We start from the raw sequence: 23,903 nt of genomic DNA, 5'->3' as shown, positions 1-23,903 counted from the left end.
AAAGAACTATAATTATTCAAGAGCATGTAAATTCTCTTCTTCAGGTGTCACTGTGATCTGCACTGCAGCTGTATGGTGTGCAGCGCTGTTTTGAGATAGCAGAAATCAGGAGGAATTCAGCTGACTAGAGAATGGAGTGCTTTCACTACAAAATTTGGCACCTACTATGGTAACTAAATCCCTAAGACTTGACAAATACGAACAGAGCAGAGTCCCTATAGCTACTGCCCAGATTATAAATAGTGGCACGGGCTGGAAGCAGCCCAAGATTCTGGTGGAGTAAGCATTACCAATCAGCGGGAGAGGTACGTCAACCAGCTGGTAGCAACGCATGAGCTGTTCTGGCAGCAAGGAGGTGATCATTTCTGACAGCCTTTCTGGTGAACCTTACGGAGCAGCTCTTCAAGCTTACGGAAGCAAAAAGGGACTGTGAACGACTTGGTTCTGTTAGAATAATATCTGAGTATCTAGAGAATTCAGGTAGTGTAGCTTCTTCTCTTTGGAAGGATAAGGCAAATGTTCAGGTTTATGTAAAACTCGCTGGTGCATCTGGGGAAGAATTCTGCACAAGGTCCTTATGAAATCCTCCATAGGAAGCAAGCATCAGGTAATGCCCAGGTCCCAGGCTGGGAGGGAGAGATCTCTGCAATGGGCTACACTTGCTACTGCCTACACTGGAACAATGTGACTGTCCTGGTAGGTCTAGATGTTGACTCTGCTGGCATGGAGGATGAGTGCAGCACCCCTCAAGATATCTACAAAGCTCACAAGAAGTCTCCTTCCCCTTCATGCTGAGAATGAGAGCTAAGCTCCTTACTTTGCGTCTGGATTTTAAACTGGCATCTGGGGAATCTCACCCCTTTTTAGAGAATTCAGAGGGCATATTCAGCAGTAAACTATTAAATGTGTAAAATTATTTCATGGTATAAAGGTGTCCAACATGATGGTTTTAGAGTTTGAGCTGCTGCTAGTCCAAAGTACCATATGCCCTTGGTAATGATATGGAAGTGTCTCCATCTCTATTGAACACTCAAAACAAAATTGGAAACAGAAATGGGTTTTGTCGTTTATTTAATTATACCTAGTTAGGAGTTCTAGAATGCATGGGAAGCTAAAGACTGAGCAGTGGAGCAGATCAGGTCCTATCTTACCATTCCAGGAAGAGGAAAGAAAGAAATGTTTTGATTTGTTCTACCATTTCAGTCTTCATACAAAGCTGTCTTCCTGAAAAAGTCCACTCAAAAGATTCTAAACTTGCGTTCACAAGGGACACAGTCATCTACGGTATAGTTAAATAATTAAAGACCAGGAGAAGAGGGAAAGCTACAGTAAGAATGACAGCTTTTGTAAGAAGAAAACTTATGAAACAAACCAAAATTGCCTCTTTACAGCTACTGCTTACTGTCTTATCTGTAGTTGTGATTAACTGGACACATACAAAAGAAAATCATATTTGATAAACAGGAATTTGTTAAAAAAAGGTAAATCCTCTCAAAGTTATAATCAAGAGATAATTAGCAGGAAATTGCTTTGAGTTAAATATTTTGAGTAAGGCCAATAAAAAAACTAATTAATATTCAAAGAGATCCTTATCCTTAATTAGAGTATTCAAAAGAATTTTTAGCAAAGGCGGATAGGTCCCCTGGGGAGAGAAGTAGGAACATTAACAGAGCATGAAAGATCCGTTCTTCCCTTTGGGATAAGGAATATCTACACAATCTCAGTGGAGTTACATCAGCACAAAACCAGAGAAACATACTTGTGAATCAGCTCCTTAGACTAGTTAAATGACAAATTAAATGATAACAAAAAAGATGAAGGAGGCAATGCAAATAGTGACTGGCTTGAGAGTAGCCCTGAAGAAAAGGACTTGGGGGTACTGGTGGACAGGAAGGTCAACACGAGCTGTCAGTGCACACTTGCCAGTCAGAAAGTCCATCATGTCCTGGGCTGCATCAGGAGGTGCGTGCCCAGCAGGTCGAGGGAGGTGATTCTTCCCCTCTACCCCACTCTTGTGAGAACCCAGCTACAGTACTGCGTCCAGTTCTGGAGCCCCTACTAGCAGATGTATATGGACATGCTGGAGCGTGTCCAGAGAAGCGCCATGAAGATGATTAGAGGGCTGGAGCACCTCTCCTATGAAGACAGACTGAGAGAGTTGGGCTTGTTCAGCCTGCAGAAAAGAAGGCTCCGAGGAGACCTTATTGTTGCCTTCCAGTATCTCAAGGGGGCTACAAGAAAGTTGATGAGGAACTTTTTAGAATATCGAGTAGTGATAGGACTAGAGGGAATGGATTGAAGCTGGAGATGGATCGGTTCAGATTGGACGTTAGGAAGAAGTTCTTCCCCATGAGGGTGATGAGACACGGGCACAGGTTGCCCAGAGAGGTGGTGGAAGCCCCATCCCTGGAAGTTTTTAAGGCCAGGCTGGATGGGGCTCTGGGCAACCTGAACTAGTGGGGGATGTCCCTGTCCATGGCGGGGGGGATTGGAACTAGATGATCTTTAAGGTCCCTTCCAACCCTGACAATTCTATGATTCTACGATTCTATGACATTTAAACTCTGGCTCATTAAGCTTATACTGTTAGAACACTTTTATGCATGTCTTTGGTACACTGTATCTCACTGCAAAAGACTTGTATTTAACCTGAATCATCACGGTACCATTAAGAAAACCCTTGATTTCTCTAAAGAGGCTCAACTTTTAATTGTATTCTGTTTAAAAGATCTCCTTTCTGATGTAGTCACTGAATTTTATATAGTAAAGAGATGGAAGGTTCTCTTCATGAAGGCCATAAAGTATAAATCAAAATCAGTAACTCTGTCTTACAACTTTTAGCCCTTTGCCAGGATAAGCATATTTAATTAATTTCTAGCTTTGTTTTGCACTGAACAGTAAAACCTTGTAGACCTAATATTTATCACATTCTGAAAAAATAATAAAAAAATATTTGCCCTTGCTCCCTTAATGAAATTGCTTAACAGTATTGCTACAAGTATTTTATCCTCGTGCCTGTAATGTATCTCCTATTTTTCACAACTGATACCCAGTAAGTTTTTTTAGTGCATTAAACACTAGGCATAATCCCTTGCTGTTGCTATGGTGCTGAATACTTTAAATCTTCCAACAAAACTATGTGTTAAAAAGCAAGTTCAGTTATTTAGGAACTTACAAGCCATCTTCCAAAATGACGAGGTATTTGTCTATGAAGAAAGTCAAAGTGACTTTGGCATCGATGGCGCTTAAGCAGTTCAGGAAAACAATTAGATGATGTGATTATCGTCAAGTAAGATAGCAGAACACAGTGACCCTGACACTAAAAGGATCTTATTTATGACCACTCTCATTCTGGAACTAATCTGTACACAAGAATTTAAAGCTGTCTAACTGTAAATTTACACTTTGAATTTGTATGGATTAATTTTGTTGAGGCCCCTGGCTAGTTGAAACCCTTATACTTCTTTCAAAAATCCTACCCACGACAACAATTTATGTGCATTGAACCAATTCACACGCTCTCTCAGCAACATAACAGAAGAGACTATTTGACTGCCCTAAACTTCTCTCACACGGGCTCTCAGTCATTGAATGCTCCTCCAATTTTAAGAGTTTAGCCAAACTGTGTTCTCAACTACACCTCCGTGAGTTTGAGAACCTTCCCTAACTTCACCACAAAAATGCTGTGGTAGGAACAACCCTCTTCCCAGTGACCACACCTCCACACTAAGTAAAAGAGGGTTAAAAAGCGTCTGAAGGCTGTATGGATGGGGGAGTTTGCACTCTCTGCAAACTTCCTGGGTCCATCTGAGATGGACAGAGAGATCGCAAGAATAGTATGCACATAGCAGGTTAGAGCCCGTCCATGTCTATGGTATTCCAAGATTTTACATGATCTACAACCCCCCCATACCCATCTGAAATACTTCTGGGCATGCAATGCACACCGTGCAAGGGAAACCCCACTTGGGTGGGTAGCACGGCAGCCCTCACATCATTGCGGGTATGTGGAACTGGAAAAGGACCCCATACAAAACAGCAACTGTGTCTCACATCTGCAAGGATGCTACATGAGCACAGAACAGATCCAGCGTCATTGCTGTGACATGCAGAAAGGGTTCAGCCCACAGCCCTCAGTGCCAAGCCCCATTTTATTCAAGCTGTAGAGACGTGGCTCGCGAGGCTCCTGCAGCTACAGGTCAATTCCATGGAGTTCAGCGGAGATCCTCAGCTTTGCAGCAGCATGCAGACAGTAAATGCTATGCTCTGTGCAACTGCAGCCACATGTAGAGCCGTGAGGTGCCTAATGGGACCTCTCCTAGCCCTGTAAATCTGACATACACCAGGTGCAAGGGATGGAGATCCTCAGCACAAGCCTCTGCCTGTGTTTCTACCTACTGTCACAGCTTCAACTGGAACGTGATGTGCCTCGGCTGAAGAAAGCAGCTGTGAAAGATTTGCAAGTGCCTATTTTAGATCTCAGTTGACCCTTCTGTTAATGACACCACAGGACAGCTCAGACTCTATGACCCCTCAATGCCGGTCCCTGTCTTACTTTCATAGCAAACGCTGAACTCAGCAGAACAATCACTACAACTGCAGGGCCTCACAACCCCACGACCAGCAACAGAAAGACGTTCTATAGAATGACTTACAGAAATACTCGTATGTGATTAAGCAGTTTCACAAAGATACGGAATTACAAGTATTTGGCCTCCACTCAGCTAGTCCATTAAGTTATCTCACAATATAAAATAATAACTACTGGTGCAATTAGTTTTTGCATTACAATTGCCAGTTTGCTTATCCCAGTAAAAACGACGACATGCGTTAATTGGAGTTAGCAGGAGATGAATTGCCACAAAATAATTTTATTTGATTAAGGGAACAGAAGCTAAGTGAGAGCATGGCAAATTTAATTAAGTTTCATTTACCTCCTGTGATAGCCATACAATTACTTAAGAGTCAACAGCCTACACATAAAGCCCAATCTGAACTACCTATGAAGCTGTGAGAAGTACTTTGAATAACAAGCAGTAAGTCGCATGAACTATATGACCACAGTAGAACATTTATTGACTGCATAGGTCTGAAAAAAACAACTTGTAAGTGAGTTGCAACACTTAAAAGTGGATACCAAAACTTCTTTTTTTTTTTTTTCCATCCCAGCTTTTGAAGAGAATTTGCCTCATTTAAACCAAATCTGTATCCAAGAAAAAAATCAGTTTCTTGCACTGTGTTGATCTTAGAGTTACATTTGCTAAAAAGAGATTAAATGGATGGAAAAAAAAGATTAAATTTAATACATGGGAAGTTTCTGATACTGGCACTTTTTCCATGAATTACAGATTAACACTCAGAGAAGGCAGTCCCTGCATAAGTTTCTCTCTCTCACTATTGTAAAAAATTCCAGTTTTTAAGCAAAAATCTAATATAGCACCTTCCTTAATTCACTGACAGTTGCTAGTTCTTATTAACTCTGTCTAGACTAAGTGATCTTTGGTTTCCTTCAGCTTCTCTTCAGAATAACGGATAGGTCATATGATTTGGTTCACAAACTCAGATGAATGTTAAAAATATAGTAAGTTATAGACCCATTCTTCTTAGTTCACAGTTAAAGGATGCAATATTCTAAAGAAAAAATACAAAGCTTGGTTCCCAACTGTTTTGGCACATTTCTTTTCTAATGTTGTGAGCTCCCTTTCACCTTCCCTGATAAGGCACTTGGATAGGAAAAGGTTAGAACAAATAGAAGATGTTTTAAAGTCACCTCTCCGGAGCCTCCTACTGTGCTGAACGTAAGCCCAGCACGAAAGATCCCTAAAGTGCTATGATAGAACTAAATAAGAATACTAAAATCTCTGGAGAATGTAGAAAGAAGGTACTATACAATGTGTTGTCATGTAATTACACTAATTTTAAATTTCAGACTATTTCCTACATAATGTGAACAGGTAAGTCACAGTCATAGACAGTGATCAGTTAGGTCACACCTCAGGCATGTCGGAAACAATTTTAGCTACCCTATTCAAACTCAGGTCCACCTAATCTGAATGTCTTAAAAACATGAAAAAGCATTTAGTTTCAGACAGCAAATCTGTATCTTATTTCTATGCCTACTTTCACTATAGCGGGGGGGGAACCTATTTTTTCTTCCTTTGGGAAACTATAGAGTCAGGTAACTTAGTATAATTCAATCAATTCAGTTTTAGGGGTTTGGAGGTTTTCGTGTCTGGTTTTTTTTTTCTGAGTCATGTTTTTTAAAGAAAATTACTTCTTCATTTCCTGTGTGCTTGCAGTCTCCCAGAAGAATGGTTTCCACTATTATAACTTTAATTTCAAACCAAACACTTTGCATTTCATGACAGGAAGACAGAACATCACTACACCATAGTGCCACTGAGTAAAATCTGCAAAGGCAGACAACTCTGCAGTCGAAGTTCATCATAACAAATGGACCACATATAATGTTTTATTATCGTTCACTTGAGAAAACAAAGTCCTAGACATCCTGGCATTTTACTTCTGCACCTTCACCCAGCTCCAGCTTCCTTCATTTGCCAAATGGCTTAAGAGATGATTTAAAAAAAACCACTTACAGTCTAGTTCATTGCTGCTTTGTAGCAATGCAATTCATTACAGACAAAACTTGATGGCTATTTGGTGTCACTGTGAAACACTTTGATGATGCTTATGAATTGCCAGTTGTCCACATCTCACTGAAGTGCTATTCAGCAACTTAAATTCATCTCAGTAGAGCCCCGTTTTATGATCAAAACACTGATCAACACAAACCACTTTCTGCTTTTATTACAAAATGTCACTGGCATCTGTAGTGATATATAAGGAACTCAAGGGATGTGACTCTTCAGGTAGAGAAAGCTTCCCTGAAGCATAAAGCTGATGGAAAACTACAGGAAATGTTGATCTCTGTTTAGCTGTATACCTCATTTTATTCTTCAAGCTAACTCTTACCTCAAGAAGAGAATATATTAAGTCCTTCACATTTTTAGCAAAGTATTCTACCTCTGTGTTTCTGTGTGCCTGTCCCTAACCTCTACATGATGAAGTAGGTCGATGCTATTGAAATTACACTGCAAGGGGTCTGCCTACCACAATATGACAGAAAGTAACCAACGTGACACAACAATGTTCAGTCAACAACTTCTTCAGGTGGAGCCTAAATATCATTTGCACATTTGGACACGTTCTGAAACATCTTAGCATAAAGCAACTTTGGACTTCTACTTGATCACTGAGCTTTTACTCTACTCTTCTAGGGGCTTACACTATCTGGACAGGAACCATGGCATGGAGAGTAGAAGGAGCGAACAAAAAAGTCCAAGAGGTATCCACAGCAGGTGACAGCAACACTGGGGAACACAACACTGTGCTGCCTCCGTACAAAAAAGGAAGAACAACTCTGGATCACAATGTTGGCAGGAGGTACAGTTTAAGTCTGGACCTGGCGAAGAGGGCTTAGTGGAGGAAACCCCTCTCCCCCAGGGTTTAGAAGTTAAGGAGCTGAAAGAGGTTAAGTATCCTGAGATGGCACTTCATCTGACCAGACTTAGGTGCCTGTCTAGGAAGAAATGCATCAGGCAGTATGAAAGCCCCTCAGGTGTAATTTTTCAACCTCATGGTCAGGTGGATGTGGTGGAATTTGCTGGTTCTTCCCCAGAAGATCCAGCCCACAGCATTCTCCAAATGAATGACTATCTTAACTAGGTTTACTTTTAAAGCCTACCTCTAAATAAGGGAGAAATCTTTAGCAATCCTAATTCATGTGACAAAAACTTCATACGCCAAAGACGATCACATTAGTAAAACAGCATGGATCTTTTGGATCACACTTGAAACAGAGCTTCTTAATTCATGTGAACAAGAGCCCCGGTCCTTGGTCCTACATCTCTTGCAGCAATGAAAACTAATCCCTCAAAGAACACACAACTACACAGCTTATGAATTTCAAACAGGTTATGCCAGATAAATTCTAGCAAAAATAAGTTTAACGAAAGCTATTTTTGTATAAGTGATTAATTTAAATATGAAAAAATTCTTTAAAAATATACGAAATTAGTACTCCTACTATGTATTTTTAATACATAGAGTTTTCTAAGCTGCCTTTTTCTGCTTTGTCAAATTTTATTTTTTAAATATGCATTCTCTCAAGAAGCAGGCAGATGTAATCTATTTGGCTGAATCCTACCAATAAATATTTAAGACCAGCAAGTGGCTTCATCAGTGTCACTATGATTTCTTTGCAGCCTGCAGACACAGTTGACTCTGAACTGGAGAACTCAACAGACACAGTACAGTTAGTTACCAAGCCACATATGCCTGGGAGTGAAAAATATTTCAGGGGACAGAAGCGTTCACTCAGGTCTATCCAATCCTCTTTTCTGTGTGACCACTGGAGGAGCCCGTACCAGGTGCTCAGAGTACAGTTGCTAATTCTGAAGGTTTAACTACAGCATCAGAGAGGGAACACAGGAGCTGCAGTCAGGTCCTGAACTCATGCTCCACCCCTGCTTCCTTTTAACCCAAGCAGAAGTGGGCACAGCAGCACAACTACTTCGTATCTTCAACAGGAAAGAATCCATAACTTCATTATCTGTTGACAGCTATCATTGGCTCTGACTTTTATGGTCAATCCCCTAGGAGAAAATTATCTAATTGGTTAAAAATTAGGTAATTTTTAAGTCTGTGTGGGCTTTATTAACATCATTTGAGCACTTTATAAATGGCAAAACCCATGGATCCAAGGATCCACATAGTTCATTTTAGGTGAATCCACAATTAATAATTCACCAAGATTTAAAGTGACAATGCTACAGGTCTTAAGGCGCTTGTCATCTTGTAACTCAGATCAGATGTAATATCAATTCCCCTACCTCGTAACTAATATCATCCTTATAAATGATTTTTTAAAATGAATGGCAGGCTTAAATATATGGGCTGATCTGTTTCCAGAGCACACCTCTTCTCCAAAGAGAGGGTGCAATTAAGGGAGTAATACAGGAAAGACTAAGAGGAATATAAAAATCCATAAAGTTTATTATTTTATTTCCAATGTCAGTTATTAAACGATGGAGGTACCTTTATTTATATTGTGCTTGGAACTTTGGAAAAATGAGTTCTACGTTGTTTCAAGAATAGTAATTGTTTAGTCATTACTGTTGTCATCTAGTTGGGATATCTACCTTTACACATGTGCAGTTTCTAACACGTGAGGTCCATGTATCTCATGATCCACTACTACACCTCAGATAACACAGAAGGCAGAGGACCTTGTTGATATCTTTAAGGCAAGGACTAAACTGGTATCAATCAGATGGATTCAATGAACCTTCACCTTCTCTAAAATGTACTGTTACAGACTTTTTTCTTCCCCATTCCCCACTTTCAAAAAATACTTCCTTCAAGTATTCCACTAGGACTGTCCCTGATGCCTAAAAAACATTTCTCTGCTTTATTCTCTTAGAATAAAGCAGACAGATAAGGTACAGCAAAACAGAGATCTTTCAAAAGAGCAGAGGACGAAGCAAAACAAGACACAGTATCTGGTGCAGGGCAGAGGGGCCAAGTGACTTTGAAACACAAACAGCCTGTATTTGAAAAGAGATACTAACTGAAAGGTTTGGGTTGGAGTTTTTTCATTGGTTTTGCTGGAGTTGAGTTGTTGGGGTTTTTTTGTTTGTTTGTTTTGGGTGACTTAATTTTAGCTCCTGTCTTCTCAGTAAAGCAGGAAACTAAATCCTGGTACAGAATGGTTTGATTTAGTAGGAACCTTTAAAAATCATCCGGTCTAACCTCCCTGCCTTTCACTACAAGAGGCTGCTGAAAGCCCCATCCAGACTGACCCTGAATACTGCCAATGATGGGGCATGCATGACCTCTCTGAGCAACATGTTCTGGTGTCTCCTCCCTCTCATCGTAAAAATTTTGTGTGAAGATACTCCAGAACTTGAGCAACTGAAGAACTGGAGATACTCCTTCACTAAAAATGCATACTTCACAAATATTCAAGAAAGTATGGCTTTGAGGAGCAGGCTTTGAAAGAGTAAGGCTGTATTTTGAGAATATATTGTTGCCATGAGTTATATTTAAATATACCAAAACTGACAAAAAGTCAAGTTGTCTCTTGCTTTCTGAGTTTTTCTAAAACTCTTTTCCAGCTTGTGGACTTTGAAATCAAAACTGCACAGCAACACTTTAATTTCCATTACTTCTAAGGCACATTACAGAGGCATTCTACCATGACTACAATGACTGTAAGTTACATAAGTTCATCCATATTCTGTATATTGATTTTACAAATCAATATAAGTAAAATAAACAAGAATCGAAATAAGATAGCAATGTAGATTGTTCTGCAGCATACTTTAAAATTATCTGAAGGCCACAAATCTTCAGTTCTCTTTAATTTCTTTTCTCTAAAACTGTAACCTTTGCAATAATTTCTATGTGGAAGGGAATATGTACCCTGAAACCCAAGTCTGGACTGTTCTCCAGTTTCATAGAACAAGATCATAACTACAGAGTCCATCTAGAGACAGAAAAACGTAAATGAACAAGCCTGGAAAAGTTTTCTTAGCATCTGTCTACCTCATATACACAGTTGCATAACCATTGTATCTTGTGTTGGTAAAGACAAGAGGACTAGGTCTTGCACTTGAAACACAGCAGCTACACACCAGCTCCAAGGAGCCTTTATCTTCTAACATACACTTTCAAGTGGCTGTTGGGGCATAATTTGAAGGGGTTTCTTAGGAGAGGAAAACATGTGTGTGCAGATGGGTGCAAACTGTGATGCTCTTACCTGCAGAACTGACTGCAACAGGAAAGTCTTGTTACAAACAGACAAAATTCCAGGCTCTGAAGAAAGCCCCCACCTTCTCACCTAGCATTAATCCCAGGCTGAACCTCAGAATGTTAGGGGTTGGAAGGGACCTTGAAAGATCACCTAGTCCAATCTCCCTGACAAAGCAGGATCACGAAGAGGAGGTTACACAGGAACATATCCAGTCGGGTTTTGAATGTCTCCAGAGAAGGAGACTCCATAACCTTCCTGGGCAGCCTGTTCTAGTGCTCTGTCACCCTCACAGTGAAGAAGTTTCTCCCCGTGTCCTAGCTTATACCCATTATTACTTGTCCTATTACTAGGCACCACTGAAAAGAGACTGGTCCCTTCCTCTTGACATCCACCCCTCAGATATTTATACACATTAATAAGGTCCCCTCCCAGCCTTCTCTTTTCAAGACTAAACAGCTCCAGTTCTCTCAGTCTTTCTTCATAGGAGAGATGTTCAATCCCTTAATCATCCTCGTAGCTCTGTGTTGGACTCTCTCCAGTAGCTCTCGCTCATGAACTGGGGAGCCCAAAACTGAACACGGTATTTCAGGTGTGGTCTCACAAGGGCAGAGTAGAGGGGAAGGAGAACCTCCCTAGACCTGCTGGACACACTTTTCTTAATGCCCCCCAGGATCCTATTGGCCCTCTTGGCCACAAGGGGACACTGCTGTCCCACGGACAACTCACTGTCCACTAGGACTCCAAGGTCTTTCTCCACGGGGCTGTTTTCCAGTAGGATGTCCCCTAATCTGTGCTGGTGCCTGGTGTTATTCCTCCCCAGATGAAGGACTCTACAACTTGTCCTTATTGAACGTCATCAGGTTCACCTTTGCCTAGCTATCTAGCCTGTCCAGATCTCACTGGACAGCAGCACAGCCTTCTGCTGTAGCAGCAACTCCCCCCAGTTTCATATCATCAGTGAACTTGCTGAGGGTGCACTCTATTCCCTCATCCAGGTCACTGATGAAGACATTGAACAAAACTGGACCCAGCACTCATCCCCTGGGAACACCACTGGCTACAGGCCTCCAACTTGACTCTGTGCAGCTGATCACAACCTTCTGAACTGTTGTTGAGTCAGTTATCAGTCCACCTCAGTCCAATCATCTGTTCCATATTTCTTGACTGTTCCTCCAAGGATTGTATGGGAGACAGCGTCAAAATCCTTACTGAAGTCAAGGTGTATGACATCCACTGCTCTCCCTTCATCTATCCATTTGGTCAAGCCTTTCTAGAAGGATATCAGATTAGTCAAGCAAGATTTATTTACCCCCAGTAAATCCATGCTGGCTACTCCTGACAACCTTCTTTTCTTCCATCTGGTTAGAGATGGCCTTCAGAATGAGCCACTCCATCACCTTTCCAGGGATGGAGGTGAGGCTGACTGGTCTGTAGTTGTCTGAGTCTGAAGGTATGGGCATGAAAGGTTCACATTATCTTGGTTGTGAAACACTATCATGCATCAACTTTCCTAACCAAGAAGGAGGAGAGACATTGAAGTTTAAGGTGATCCCACTTTGTGAAAAAATGTTTGTCCTTCAAAAACATCCGCTGTGTCTTTGCTTTTCACAAAAAGCTTCCCTTTTCACCAACCATGACTATTAGAAAATTAATTTCAGACAGAGAATCAATAGCTATGTGTTGTGGGGTTTTTTTCCTCTGATAACTTCTGGTGTTACTAGCTTTCTCTTTCTGTTTCTCTTTCTTTAATGGTTGTCTGAAAAATGGTAAATATGCACTCAGGCTTCCAATCCAAATGAGGCATGACACCTGTAGCTTCAAAGCATTAAGTCTTTCCCCTGATGATTTTTTTTTTAAAATATCAATTCTACAAAGTAGCTATTTCCTCTACATTTTTGTTTTCACTGTGTGTTTTTCTTTGAATAGTGCATTGAGACCTGCAACATTTCTTTGGTGTCTGTTCTCTTTGATACTGACACTGTTTGGTTTTAAAAAAAAACTTTGAAAAAGACACTGGTTGGAAATGCTGACCTAACTTCATCAAAATTTAACCATAGAGATCTCTGGTGTAGAGACAACACCTTGGACTCCATGCTGTAAAGGGAAAGTTCAGTTTGCAGCTTGTCCCTGCTTACTGGCTAAAAGTTCTCCTATGATGACACTAAACAATATAAAAAATCACTGATGGAAGTGAGAATAAAGAAGACACAAGGTATCAACTGTCTACACAAGATGCTCTATAACTATCATTTTAATTCTTCTTGAAAAGATGACTGCATATTTAAGATAACAACCCATAAACCTGACGATTATAAATAATTTATGTACAACTCATACCATAAAACAAACCTCACAGAAATTGCTCTACAAATTTAGGCATACACACTGGCATCAAAATGCACAATTTAAAAAAGTTCATTATTCAAGTAAATTACTAGGGATTCAAGTAAATTACTAGCACCAATGCCTAAAAGTGCCAAAAAAGTCACTGTGTACCAAGATAAGACTCCTAAAATCAATAATACATTTCAGAAAACTGTAGTCTTTAAAATACCTGACAAAATTAATTACTGTGAATTAATGATGCAACCACATAAAACCCCACACTCACCATACAGAATCTGATTTAGTGTTTACTATCATAGATCCCAATTCACAGAGCCAATGTTTACAGATGAAGTATTAACAGGCAATCTTTTAAATTTCATCCTTTCTTTGGATAGGTTGAACACAATGGATGTATTTTAGAAAATTAAAGTTCACCCTTTAAGCAAGATAGTTCCTTCTTTTTTGGGGGGTGTGTGTCATATTACTGGCCTTTTTTTTTATTTGTATATGATTAAAGGGGAAAAAATTACATAGCACAAGAAGTATGGTTTTGTTTGGCTTTTTCATTTAGTTTTTTGTTGTCCTTTTTTAATATAAAGTGCATAAGGATTATATTCCTCTTCTAAGAATGTACTTGATGAATATGTTTCAAGAGTTCTCACTTGTCCGTAAGGACAGTATTTATATCAAACATCCAGCTCACATATTCTGAATCACCCCTTGGAGCTCTCACTAAATAAAGGGCAGGAAGTTGGTAATTCACATGCTCCAAACTGGAATGTGCTTAGGTGCACAAGGGAGATGGTGAAATTACTCTCCTAAGTGTTAAGCTAATCTTAGTTTTGGCTCTCATCCATTCCCACAGCCATTAAAATTAGCTCTATTAGTTGCAGCTTCCTCATTTTGAAAAGCTAAGTGACACATACACTATTACTATCCTTCCAATAGCAGACACAAGTCCTTTCCTCCTCTGTTTCTATTACTAGGGATATCTTAGGAAAATGTTACAGGATGAGCTGTATCATGCTCTGTTGGACATGTTACTGGTTTAAAACCATATAATGATTTACTAGGTATTACAAAGATACCTTAAAGAATTTTCAGAAACTGTCACAATCAGGGAAGTCAGAGACATGGGAAAAAAAAAAAAACCTCCACAAACACAAGGCAAGATTTTTCTTTCAAATTTATAATTTCCTAGCCAGAGCTTTTATTCTTTTTTTTTTATTTTAAAAACCAGAGCTTTTATTATTTTATTATTTTATTTATAGGATAGTCTACTCAAGCTAGATCCCAGTAGCTTAGGGAGAAGTGCAGGAGTGCGAGAGGAAGCAGGAATTGGGTCAGGGAGGGAGAGGAGAGCAATCCTTCCCTGTGTGCTTCTTCCAGAGACCACCAGGCTCTTGCCAGAGGAGCACAAGAGGCCGAAGGACAGTACAGCTAAGACCTTCACAACATCAAACAAATGTTGGTAGGGTGAAGTCAAGACCTCAGCTATATTAACCGGTTCTCTGCTTACACTCACAGCAGGAACATATCACCTTTGAGTTTCTTCTCTGAGTGTACCTCAAGAAATAATAAACTTTTCTCAGCAGAATAATTGAATTTACCAGAGTTCCTCTGCTGTGCCCTAAAATGTCACAGTTCATTAGAGTACTGCAAAACGTGAAGACAGTTACTGCCTTTTATGTAATAGAGAAACCTTTTTAAAAAGCCTGGCGTTATCAGTCTCCATTCTAGAAGGTTTTTAAAACCTAAATGGATAAGGCTTAGGGCAGACTAGTCTCATCTCATAGATGACCTTCTGGAGCTTGGATTAGAGAGTTCCTGAGCTTCCTCATAACAAGAAATCACTCTGTGGACAGGTTAAATAACAACCAAACTCAAAAGTTTTTTTAAAAAAGTAACACTCAGGACTACTTGGTAAGGAAGCTACTCATAACGCTATAAGGAACTTCCAAATACTAGGATTTTAGTATAAACTCAAATTACCAAACACCACAAAAATTGTTAATTCAAAACTTTTCCTTAAAGCCAACTCAACAGTTCATCATGACCTAAAAATACTTTTCCAGCAAATAACTAAAAGAAAAAGCTTGTAGAGATGAATTTTAACACACAAAGTGAAAAATCTACTAAACAGAATTCTGCATACAACTTTTAATGAAAACTCAGTGAAGGAACACAAGCTAGCATCAAGATTTTTGTTTTTTTCTTTGTTGTACAGCATCAGATTTACATGCAGCATCATTAAAGGGTGAACTATCTAAACAATAACATACCTCAGATATAAACAACATTTGAAATAAGTCCATTTTCACTAAGGCAACGAGTCAAAATTCCCTACCAAAAACTAGTTTGAATACAAAAATAAGAATTTTAACGAACAAGCAACAAACACAAACGTACATATTGTCTGATCAAAACATGTAATTCTATGTAATAGAAATTCCAAGTTCATGTGTTACAAGAAACAATGAAGTAACATGTTCAAAGTCACAGATGACAGAAAATTGCAGACTTTCAAGATTTGTCCCAGAAGAATCCTCTTACATTCTGTTTCTGAAAGTGTGTTTTATCAGCTTCATAGGGTGCCAAAAATGGAATAAAGCTTGTTATAAACACATGTATTCTCTTCAAAGGTGAAAGAACAAGTTCACCATATAGTTACCAAAAAGCCCTAAGCAGTAGCCTCAGACTTTGCTGGATAGACTATTTAGTGTTAATATTTGAATTATATTCCAGTACTGAATAAGTCTAGTATAGTAGTACTTTGGGCTCACTCAGATGACCAGAAATTTTGTATGATGCACCATCAGGATTAAATCTTTTATTTAAAAGTCAGTCATATGGTACATAGTAAAAAATTTTTAACAACTTCTTTTTCTCCAAACCTCATTTTATGATCAAGTTTTCAGTTGTTGGGGAAAAAAACCCGCAACGTAAAGAATATGGAAATACTTTTTAAACAAGGAAGATGTCCGAAGAAACTAAGAATACATATTTTTTTTGTCTTAATTATTTTAAATAGTAGATTTGAATGACTAGTTTCTGTTAGAGAAAAGCCTTCCTAGACTAGCTATCATTCAGAAAAGGACTGAACAGTATCCTAGTCAAAATTTTTAAAAATTCTAATGCCAGGCCTAGGCTACATTTTATTCTCATTTTTCTGGCACCATTTACTCATCAGAGCAGTTCTCAGGCTATAGTATATTATAGGATGTAGGAGTTCCCAAGTAATATCACTTCATAATTCAGTATTAACCATTGTAGATAGTTTTTAAAAAAGCAAGATGTTTAATTACAAGAGATTATCTTGACTGAAAGTCTTGTAACTGCTTAACATCCTTATCTCTCAGGTAGCTGACTAGAGTTACACGGCCTGTGAACATCACTAGGACATTCCAGATGAGGATAAATTGAAGCAACTGGGCTTTTGCTCCATTGTGCTCATGGGATATGAATGGTGTTTTTGACATATAGTGGGGATTGTTCATTTCAATACTAACAGTTATTTACTGAAATAATAATAAAAAATTTGAGTTCTGGTAACAAAACTCCAGTGACATAAGTAATGCTGGTTTTTCACTTTTTGGTATAAGTGGTGAGAAAATAACCATAAATACCAGTGTGGTCTACACTTAGGATGCTGAAGTAACAGCTTACAACTACTTACAGTAAGACACAAAAAGCGCAGAGAGAAACACTTGCAGAAGAGGACATATCAGGCCAGTGAGCACATGTTCTACCAAAACCAATTTGAACATTTTTAAGGTGTGCAGATTAAAAATGACAAGTAGTAAGATGTAGACCAACACATGACCTTTACACCTGTGATTATTTCTGACCTTGTTAATGCCTGTCAGACCCTTCCAGTTCCTACGAAGATAAAAAAACCCCTTACCTGTACCACTGTTCTGACATCAACCCCCTTCAAAACTTCAGTCCTGTTCTCTGCCACGGACACACCTCCATTTGGCTGAGCATGCCAACCTTCTTGGCACCAACTCACTTCCCACCTCACCAGCCACCCCGACCCAGCCGTGTCACGGCACCTCATCCTGCCCATCGAGGTCCAACGCTTACATCATGGCTGCTGTGCAGCCCCACACATGCCCTCCCTGTGCTCCAGCCTACACTGAGGACCACTCCTTCTGGTTCCTCACAGGGTAAGTATGCACTGTCAGTGCCAGAGCAGAATATGGCTTTCCAATTTACAGAAGAAGTGAACTTGTTATGGTAGTGTTATTTCAGTGAAGCATAGCTAGCCTCAGTGGCCCCTACCTGAAGGAAGTCCACAATGTCTTTTCTTTTGAAAAGCACCTAGCAACTGATCAACAGCTCCTAGAGTAAAGGCAAAAACGTAGAAAAGCATTGCCACTCACAAAACAAAACCCAGCTAGCACTATCTTCCTCACCCAGAAACACTGGCTAAACTTCACCTTTGCTGAAATGCAGACTGCAGGAGGAAGAGGTTCAGTGATCGGCGGAAGTTACCAGGGTGCATAAGGAGAGGGCTCAGTTCATCACTTCTCTCCATCACACATGGGGTATGACCAACACAGAGCATCATCAGAACGGCAGGGAACAAGGAGGAGGCACAGTGTGTACTCCTGACATATGAAAACCTCTAGGAGTCTCCAGTGATCATAGAATCAACCACAGAATCATAGAATTATAGAATCATAGAATGTGTTGGGCTGGAGAGGATCTTTAAAGGTTCAACTCCCCCTGCAGCGAGCCAGAACATCTTTAACTGGATCAGGTTGCTCAGAGCTCCATCAGGTCTTACCTTCAATGCCTGACCTTGAATGTCTCCAGCAATGGAGCCTCCACCACCTCTCTGAGCAACCTGTGCCAGTGTCTCACCACCCTCACAGTAAAGAACTTCTTCCTGATACCCAATCTAAATCTACCCTGCTCTAGTTTAAAATCATTGCCCCTCGTTCTGTCACTACAGGCCCTTGTAAACAGATCCTCCCCAGCTTTCCTGTAGCCCCCTTCAGGTACTGGAAGGCTGCTATAAGGTCTACCCGGAGCCTTCTCTTCTCCAGGCTGAACGACTCCAACTTTCTCAGCCTGTCCTTGAAGGAGAGGTGCTCCATCCCTTTGATCAATTTTGTGATCATGGTGTTAAGGGTTTTTTTTTTGTTTTCCTCTTTTTTCTTTCAATTCAGGGCAAGCAGAGAACTTTTTCAGCCAGTACAAGCAACTAGGTACGTCTACTCTAGTTCCAAATTTAGTATCATGAAACGCCTCTACAAAACCATGCCTATTTAATCAAGACTAACACAATCCTGGAGGCTTCACTTTCCATCTCGTTCATGAGTTTCATGCATCTTTATTCATAATAAATAAATAATCTTTATTTTTTTAATAATAAAAACCTTAGCTAGTCCAAAATTCAGTTTTATTTCAAAACATTAGTTTTAAAAAAAAATCATTTTCTTCAGGAATAGCTTGCTATCAAATTTGAAGCTACCATTAACTAGACAAAACTCTGGTCTTTTGAGAATCATCAAGAGCAATGATCTTCAAAATGCAGTTATTGTTGGAGGACTAATTCTAGCTAGCAGTATTTAATGGGACAACAAACTAAAACGAGACATTCAGGCTGCATAGTAGATTAAAAAATGCAAAGCACATAAAAGTTTCATGATCTCTAATCTACACCATCAAAAATTACAATTGTGTAGTCTCAAAACATCTCTTCAGTCATGCTCAATGCAGAGCAAAGCATAGTTACTATATTGTCATACCAGAAAACTTATTTACATAAGCAGAAAAACAGAGGAGATCTGGCAGCTACCATTTTTAAAAAAAACCCAAACAACACTACTCATACGTGGACTTCATCATTAAGTCCTTTTCACAAAAATATCGATAGAGAATTCCAACAAAAAACCAGTTTAAATGAACTCATTACAGAACACTGATAGATGTGCAACATTTGCAGTACTCCTTCAACATGCACATAGCACTCTTACAAAGTACCATTTCTTCTAAAACACAATAGATGCACTGGTGACAGCTGAAGTATAAAAATAAACACAGTCACTCTGTTAAAAAATTAGTGAAAAAGTGTAAATTTTTTTTCTCATTTGAAAATGCATATTATTTTTTCCACATAGGTTTAATAGTAGTATTCTCTCACAAAAAACCAAGAAATCCTACACAATTCTAATTCCATCTCAGCTCATTCTGAATTGCATGACATATCTGATGTCGTAGTATCCCCCAAAATTTGATCAAGAGCTCTTGAACTCTTCTTAAGCTACGTTAGACAATGTTTAAAAAAATAAATGTAGTATATCTAGCTCTGTTCTAAGTTTATTTAATGTTTCAGTTACTCTCCATGGTCTCAATATATTATGAGTTTTACTGATAGTCATTACATTATTGAGACTCATTTACAGTCATTTCTAACAGGCAAGATATATCCATCTTAATTTATTATTTGTATCATTGAATAAAAAGTTCTAGCTTTCTTAACAACAAAATTCCTATGCAATAAATTATAATTCAGTCTGAAGTAGAACTACGCTTCACTCACATTTCGAAAAATAGTCAAGAAATGTTCTCAGCTGTCAGAGAACTGTTCAGTTAAAGGCTCCTTTGAACTTCATAATCCAGAAGTGTTCTAAGAGTCCCTTTTCTTCCAACAACTTGTCAATGAAAGGCTGACATCCAGTCCTATCAGTCATTTGAAGAACGTTCGCAAAAATAATTTAATTTAAATATTCTATGAAGCAGTTAATTTTACTAAGATCTCAGACACTGAAATAATGCTTCCTGTTAAAGGGACACCTACACTGACCAGTGTTGAAGGGCTTGTGTTAAACTGATTGGACTATAAAGTAATGTTTCCCCCAAATCTTACTCCGAGATTTTCTCAGATGTGGTTTTTTTTTTTCTTAAAACAAAGATCATACTGCAATTCTGAAAGCCATTACAGTCTTTTGGGGGAGGACAGGGCTGGCTTTGGGTTGAGGATTTTTTTAACACAATAGGGGAAAAGGTCCCTTTAACAAGGAAGGAGACAGGTATCACTTAATCAGGATTTGGGAATGGAATCTGTACCTATGGGTAAATGGCAATGCGTTCTGGGTTGGTTCAGCCCTTGGTTCTGAGTTCTGCGTCACTTCCGGCGTCGCTCTCTCATCATCTGTTCCATTAATACTTTCTGGCGTTAAAGGAGACTGAATATCCCCTCCAGCTGACTCCTTAAGCAAAACAAACAACACATTAAAATTACAAACTGACTCGCTCATGAAGGATATGTACATATAAACACTAACTTTTAAATAATACACAAACTTTAGGTAGTATTAATGTAATGCTCAGGTGTCCAGCCTCCTTCATGGTCATTTTTCATTGTATACATTTAATTTAGATGTATATTACCATAAGACTCACATTACCTCATACAAACTGATCTATGAATTATTTGTAGGTGTCCAGCCTCCTGCTTACTGCAGACCTCTCTCTCTTATCTGGTATGACATTCAGCCCTCATCCCGCTACACAGTGGGTGACTATTGGCACTCAGTATTCTTGTCACTTGCTTTATGTTCTAACATGGTGAAACAAACAATTCTTATATTTGTTTCAAAAAACAGCTTTCGCATTTTTTTATTAACCAAAGTGAACAGTGGAAGGGCCATTGGTGGTGTGTTCACAGTCTCTCCTGCGAGCCATCTGTAAAGAACACATCTTCAGCACGGTCCTTCCAAACTTGCATAGGCAGATTACTCTCTCCTAGCTCTTGCTGGTTACGGTATTATCTGGGAAGGAGAATGCTCCAGTTACACCCAGGCAGTTTCTGTTACTGCTGTGTCATTGGACATCTGAGAAACTTAATGGTTGGCTCCCAGCAGAAGGCACTGGTGCAGTTTTAATCTCCCTTCATCGTGCCAATGTGTACATTTGTGTTTGGCCGACAAACACCATTTGCTAATTTCTAGTTACTGAAAAGTACTTCATACATACGAAGTACACTCTTGTAGCCCGTGTTAAGTTGGAATATTGCAGGCTTTTCAGGCCCTGTACATGGTTTAATTTCAGTATTTTCTTTCTTACTATATTATTTTTCAAGTAATGAATTTTGCTGGAGATAAGCTAAGTAGCTCATCTTGATATTAAAATGTCTTAGTAGGCTTTCAGTAATCAAGTGGTAACATTTAACCCATAAGACAGAGCTTCATAAATAGAGTTCAAAGGATGTCATGGAGGGGTTGGGATGACTGAATTGCAGTGTTTACAAAAGCTAAGCAGTTTCTATGGCCACACAGCTTTCTACCATCCCCATGGAGAACAGATAAAGCTGCTACTTAATGTTACTAAACTGAAGCACAACCAGTCACTGGAAGACCAGCAGCTCCTCTTCCAAGCTCTTCGACACTCTGCACCGGAAGGTGAAGAACAATCTCAGACGGAATTGCAAAGTATCTGCAGACAGTCACAATCTTACAAGATCAGGGTTTAATTCTGAGCCTCTAGTTATAGCCCTCAACTGGTTTATGAGCATAAGGCTTTCTGAAAGCCAATACTCAATCATAGAATGATTTGGTTTGGAAGGAACCTCTGAGATCATCTAGTTCCAACCCCCTTGCCATGGCAGGGAAAATGATAGAATAACAGAATTTCACCCTCCATCTATAGAAAACATTGTCCTTTACTTTGAGACTCACTTGGAAGTAAAAAGTCAGTTCTTTTAAAGAATGTAAGATCTGGCTGTCATCATAACCAAAAATATAGTTGTTCAACATTTTCACTGCACTTCAAATTACATTAAGGGCTTGCAGCACAGCAATTGTCAAAGTTTTGCTTTTATTCTGCCATATTTCTCACATAGTGAGATACATATATCTCTCACTCTACAACTTGAATTAGTGGGTGATATATTTTAATGCCGACTTCAAGTTTTATTACATTTAGCATTCATCAAGTTAAACAATGCACATGCACCAGTGTCTCCATTCTGCCCCTTATTAAATTCCTATTGATTAAAAAGCAGAGATAATTTAATTCCATAGATATAAACTGTTGTTTATAATATACATTTATTTTTTTAATTATTTGAATGTAAATTACTACCTACTTTCAGGAAGAATCTTGCTATTTTCTACTAAAAACTATTATCTTAAGTGGTAATACTTTATAAATTCAAATTAAATCTTGATTTTTACAGAACAATTTCACTGAACTGAATTGAGGACAGCAGAGTTGGCAAGATAATCAGGCAAATGAATTATTAATTATATGGTTTTGTCTATTATTATACTCAGACATGATATACAGTTTCCATTGACATTAAATGAAAGCTGTTATGGACCCAAGAGTTTCTCATTTTTCCACCTTTTTTCCAAACCACACTAGATACCCTAAAAAAACCGTACTGCAACCTACAAAATCTGGATGGCTTTATCTTTAAGCTAAAATTCCTACAATTCCTACTATTATTAGATACACAAAGTCAGAGTCTACTTCTTAAAATGTTTTAAGTGTGAAAGTATAAAAATTATTTCAATAGAAGAAAATCAAATGTGCAAGTTCCATCTAGGTTTTTATAAACTTCTGCCGTTTATGAAATTCAAGTGACAAAAATTAATGCAAACATCACAGTCTATACAATACTCAAAGATTCACTGCTTGCAAATTCATGTTCAATGCCTAAAAATTTATGCATACATGCAAGAAAAGCATTAGATTCTAGTATGTATTTCTTCTACTAACAATACAGGTCAACCAGTGCTCTAACACTCTCAGTACTATCCCTGCCTGATTAATAATTTATTTGCAGCCAACCATAATGAAGCTGGCTATGAATGAAGCAATAGAAAAAGCAACTTACACTGAATATTTTTTTATGAATGGTTACAAATAATATGTTTCAATCTATATTAATTAGAGTGTAATGGTATTTCAGAAACATTTTTGTGAGATGTTTATATGCAATGAAGTTTTTATTCCATACCATTGTAGCTTCACAAATCCACTCTACAGAGTTGGAGAAGAAACTGCTCAGCTTAGATTTTTGCCCTTCCCTTCTAACTGGGAGAGCAGGTTAACTTAGTTCTAACATTCAACTGTATAGACATAATATAAAAAACCACCAGTGCTTAAATTGAAACTGACAGGTCTTCCTGTAAATCAATAGCAAATTTTAAGGCTTGATAGTTCCCACTCATGACAGCTACAAATAGATATTTCATGCATTTCAGAAGAAAGGATTAACAGCTGTCCTGTGGTATGAAACCACTACCATATACAGTCTTCTGGAGGTTATAGAACTTCAAGTAACTCATCAGACTGAGGATTAGTATGGACTGAATATTAGGATTTTTCTACATGACAAGTAAGTGTAAGTGTGAGAGTGTGACTCAGGTATAACTTGCTATTCAGGCTGCACTGTCTAAAGGAGTTCTGGCTGTACTAATGCATACACAGGAGTCCAGTGACAGCAAGTAGTATAAAAATGACAGTGCCTACAGTATATAAACAAAACATAAGAGAGGGGAATTCATCAAAAGATGCCCTAAAGTTCAAAATCTTATGAACAAAACACATACACTCACAAAAGAGTCTTTAAAGTAAAACAAGGAGACTTCATAGCACAGATCAAGTCACCTTGTAACAGTGACTAAATACAGAACAGAAGGGGCAGTGAGCGATTCAGATTCATTAACAAACCAAACCAATTCCAGCTTGTTTTCTCATTAAATATTATACTGTTTTCTCATTAAGTGTTCCATACACT

At 38.7% G+C, this 23,903-nt stretch overlaps 1 protein-coding gene across 1 annotated transcript in view; it reads right to left on the bottom strand.

Moving 5' to 3' along the window:
* The window catches only part of LOC104278774 (homer protein homolog 1), a gene marked incomplete at its 5' end in the record, with an annotated part of 45,803 nt that overhangs the window by 5,042 nt on the left and 16,858 nt on the right, over window positions 1-23,903 (bottom strand). Inside the window, one exon of the mRNA XM_009875858.1 lies at window positions 20,225-20,367. Within this exon, the coding sequence (XP_009874160.1) occupies window positions 20,225-20,367 (143 nt within the window). The remainder of the gene's footprint in view (window positions 1-20,224; window positions 20,368-23,903) is intronic.

The sequence above is a fragment of the Apaloderma vittatum genome, unplaced genomic scaffold (genome assembly GCF_000703405.1).
Source record: "Apaloderma vittatum isolate BGI_N311 unplaced genomic scaffold, ASM70340v1 scaffold4799, whole genome shotgun sequence".
Classification (NCBI taxonomy): Eukaryota; Metazoa; Chordata; class Aves; order Trogoniformes; family Trogonidae; genus Apaloderma; species Apaloderma vittatum.
The sequence above is the reverse complement of the archived record's forward strand: the minus strand, read 5'-3'. Positions and strand labels throughout refer to the sequence as shown.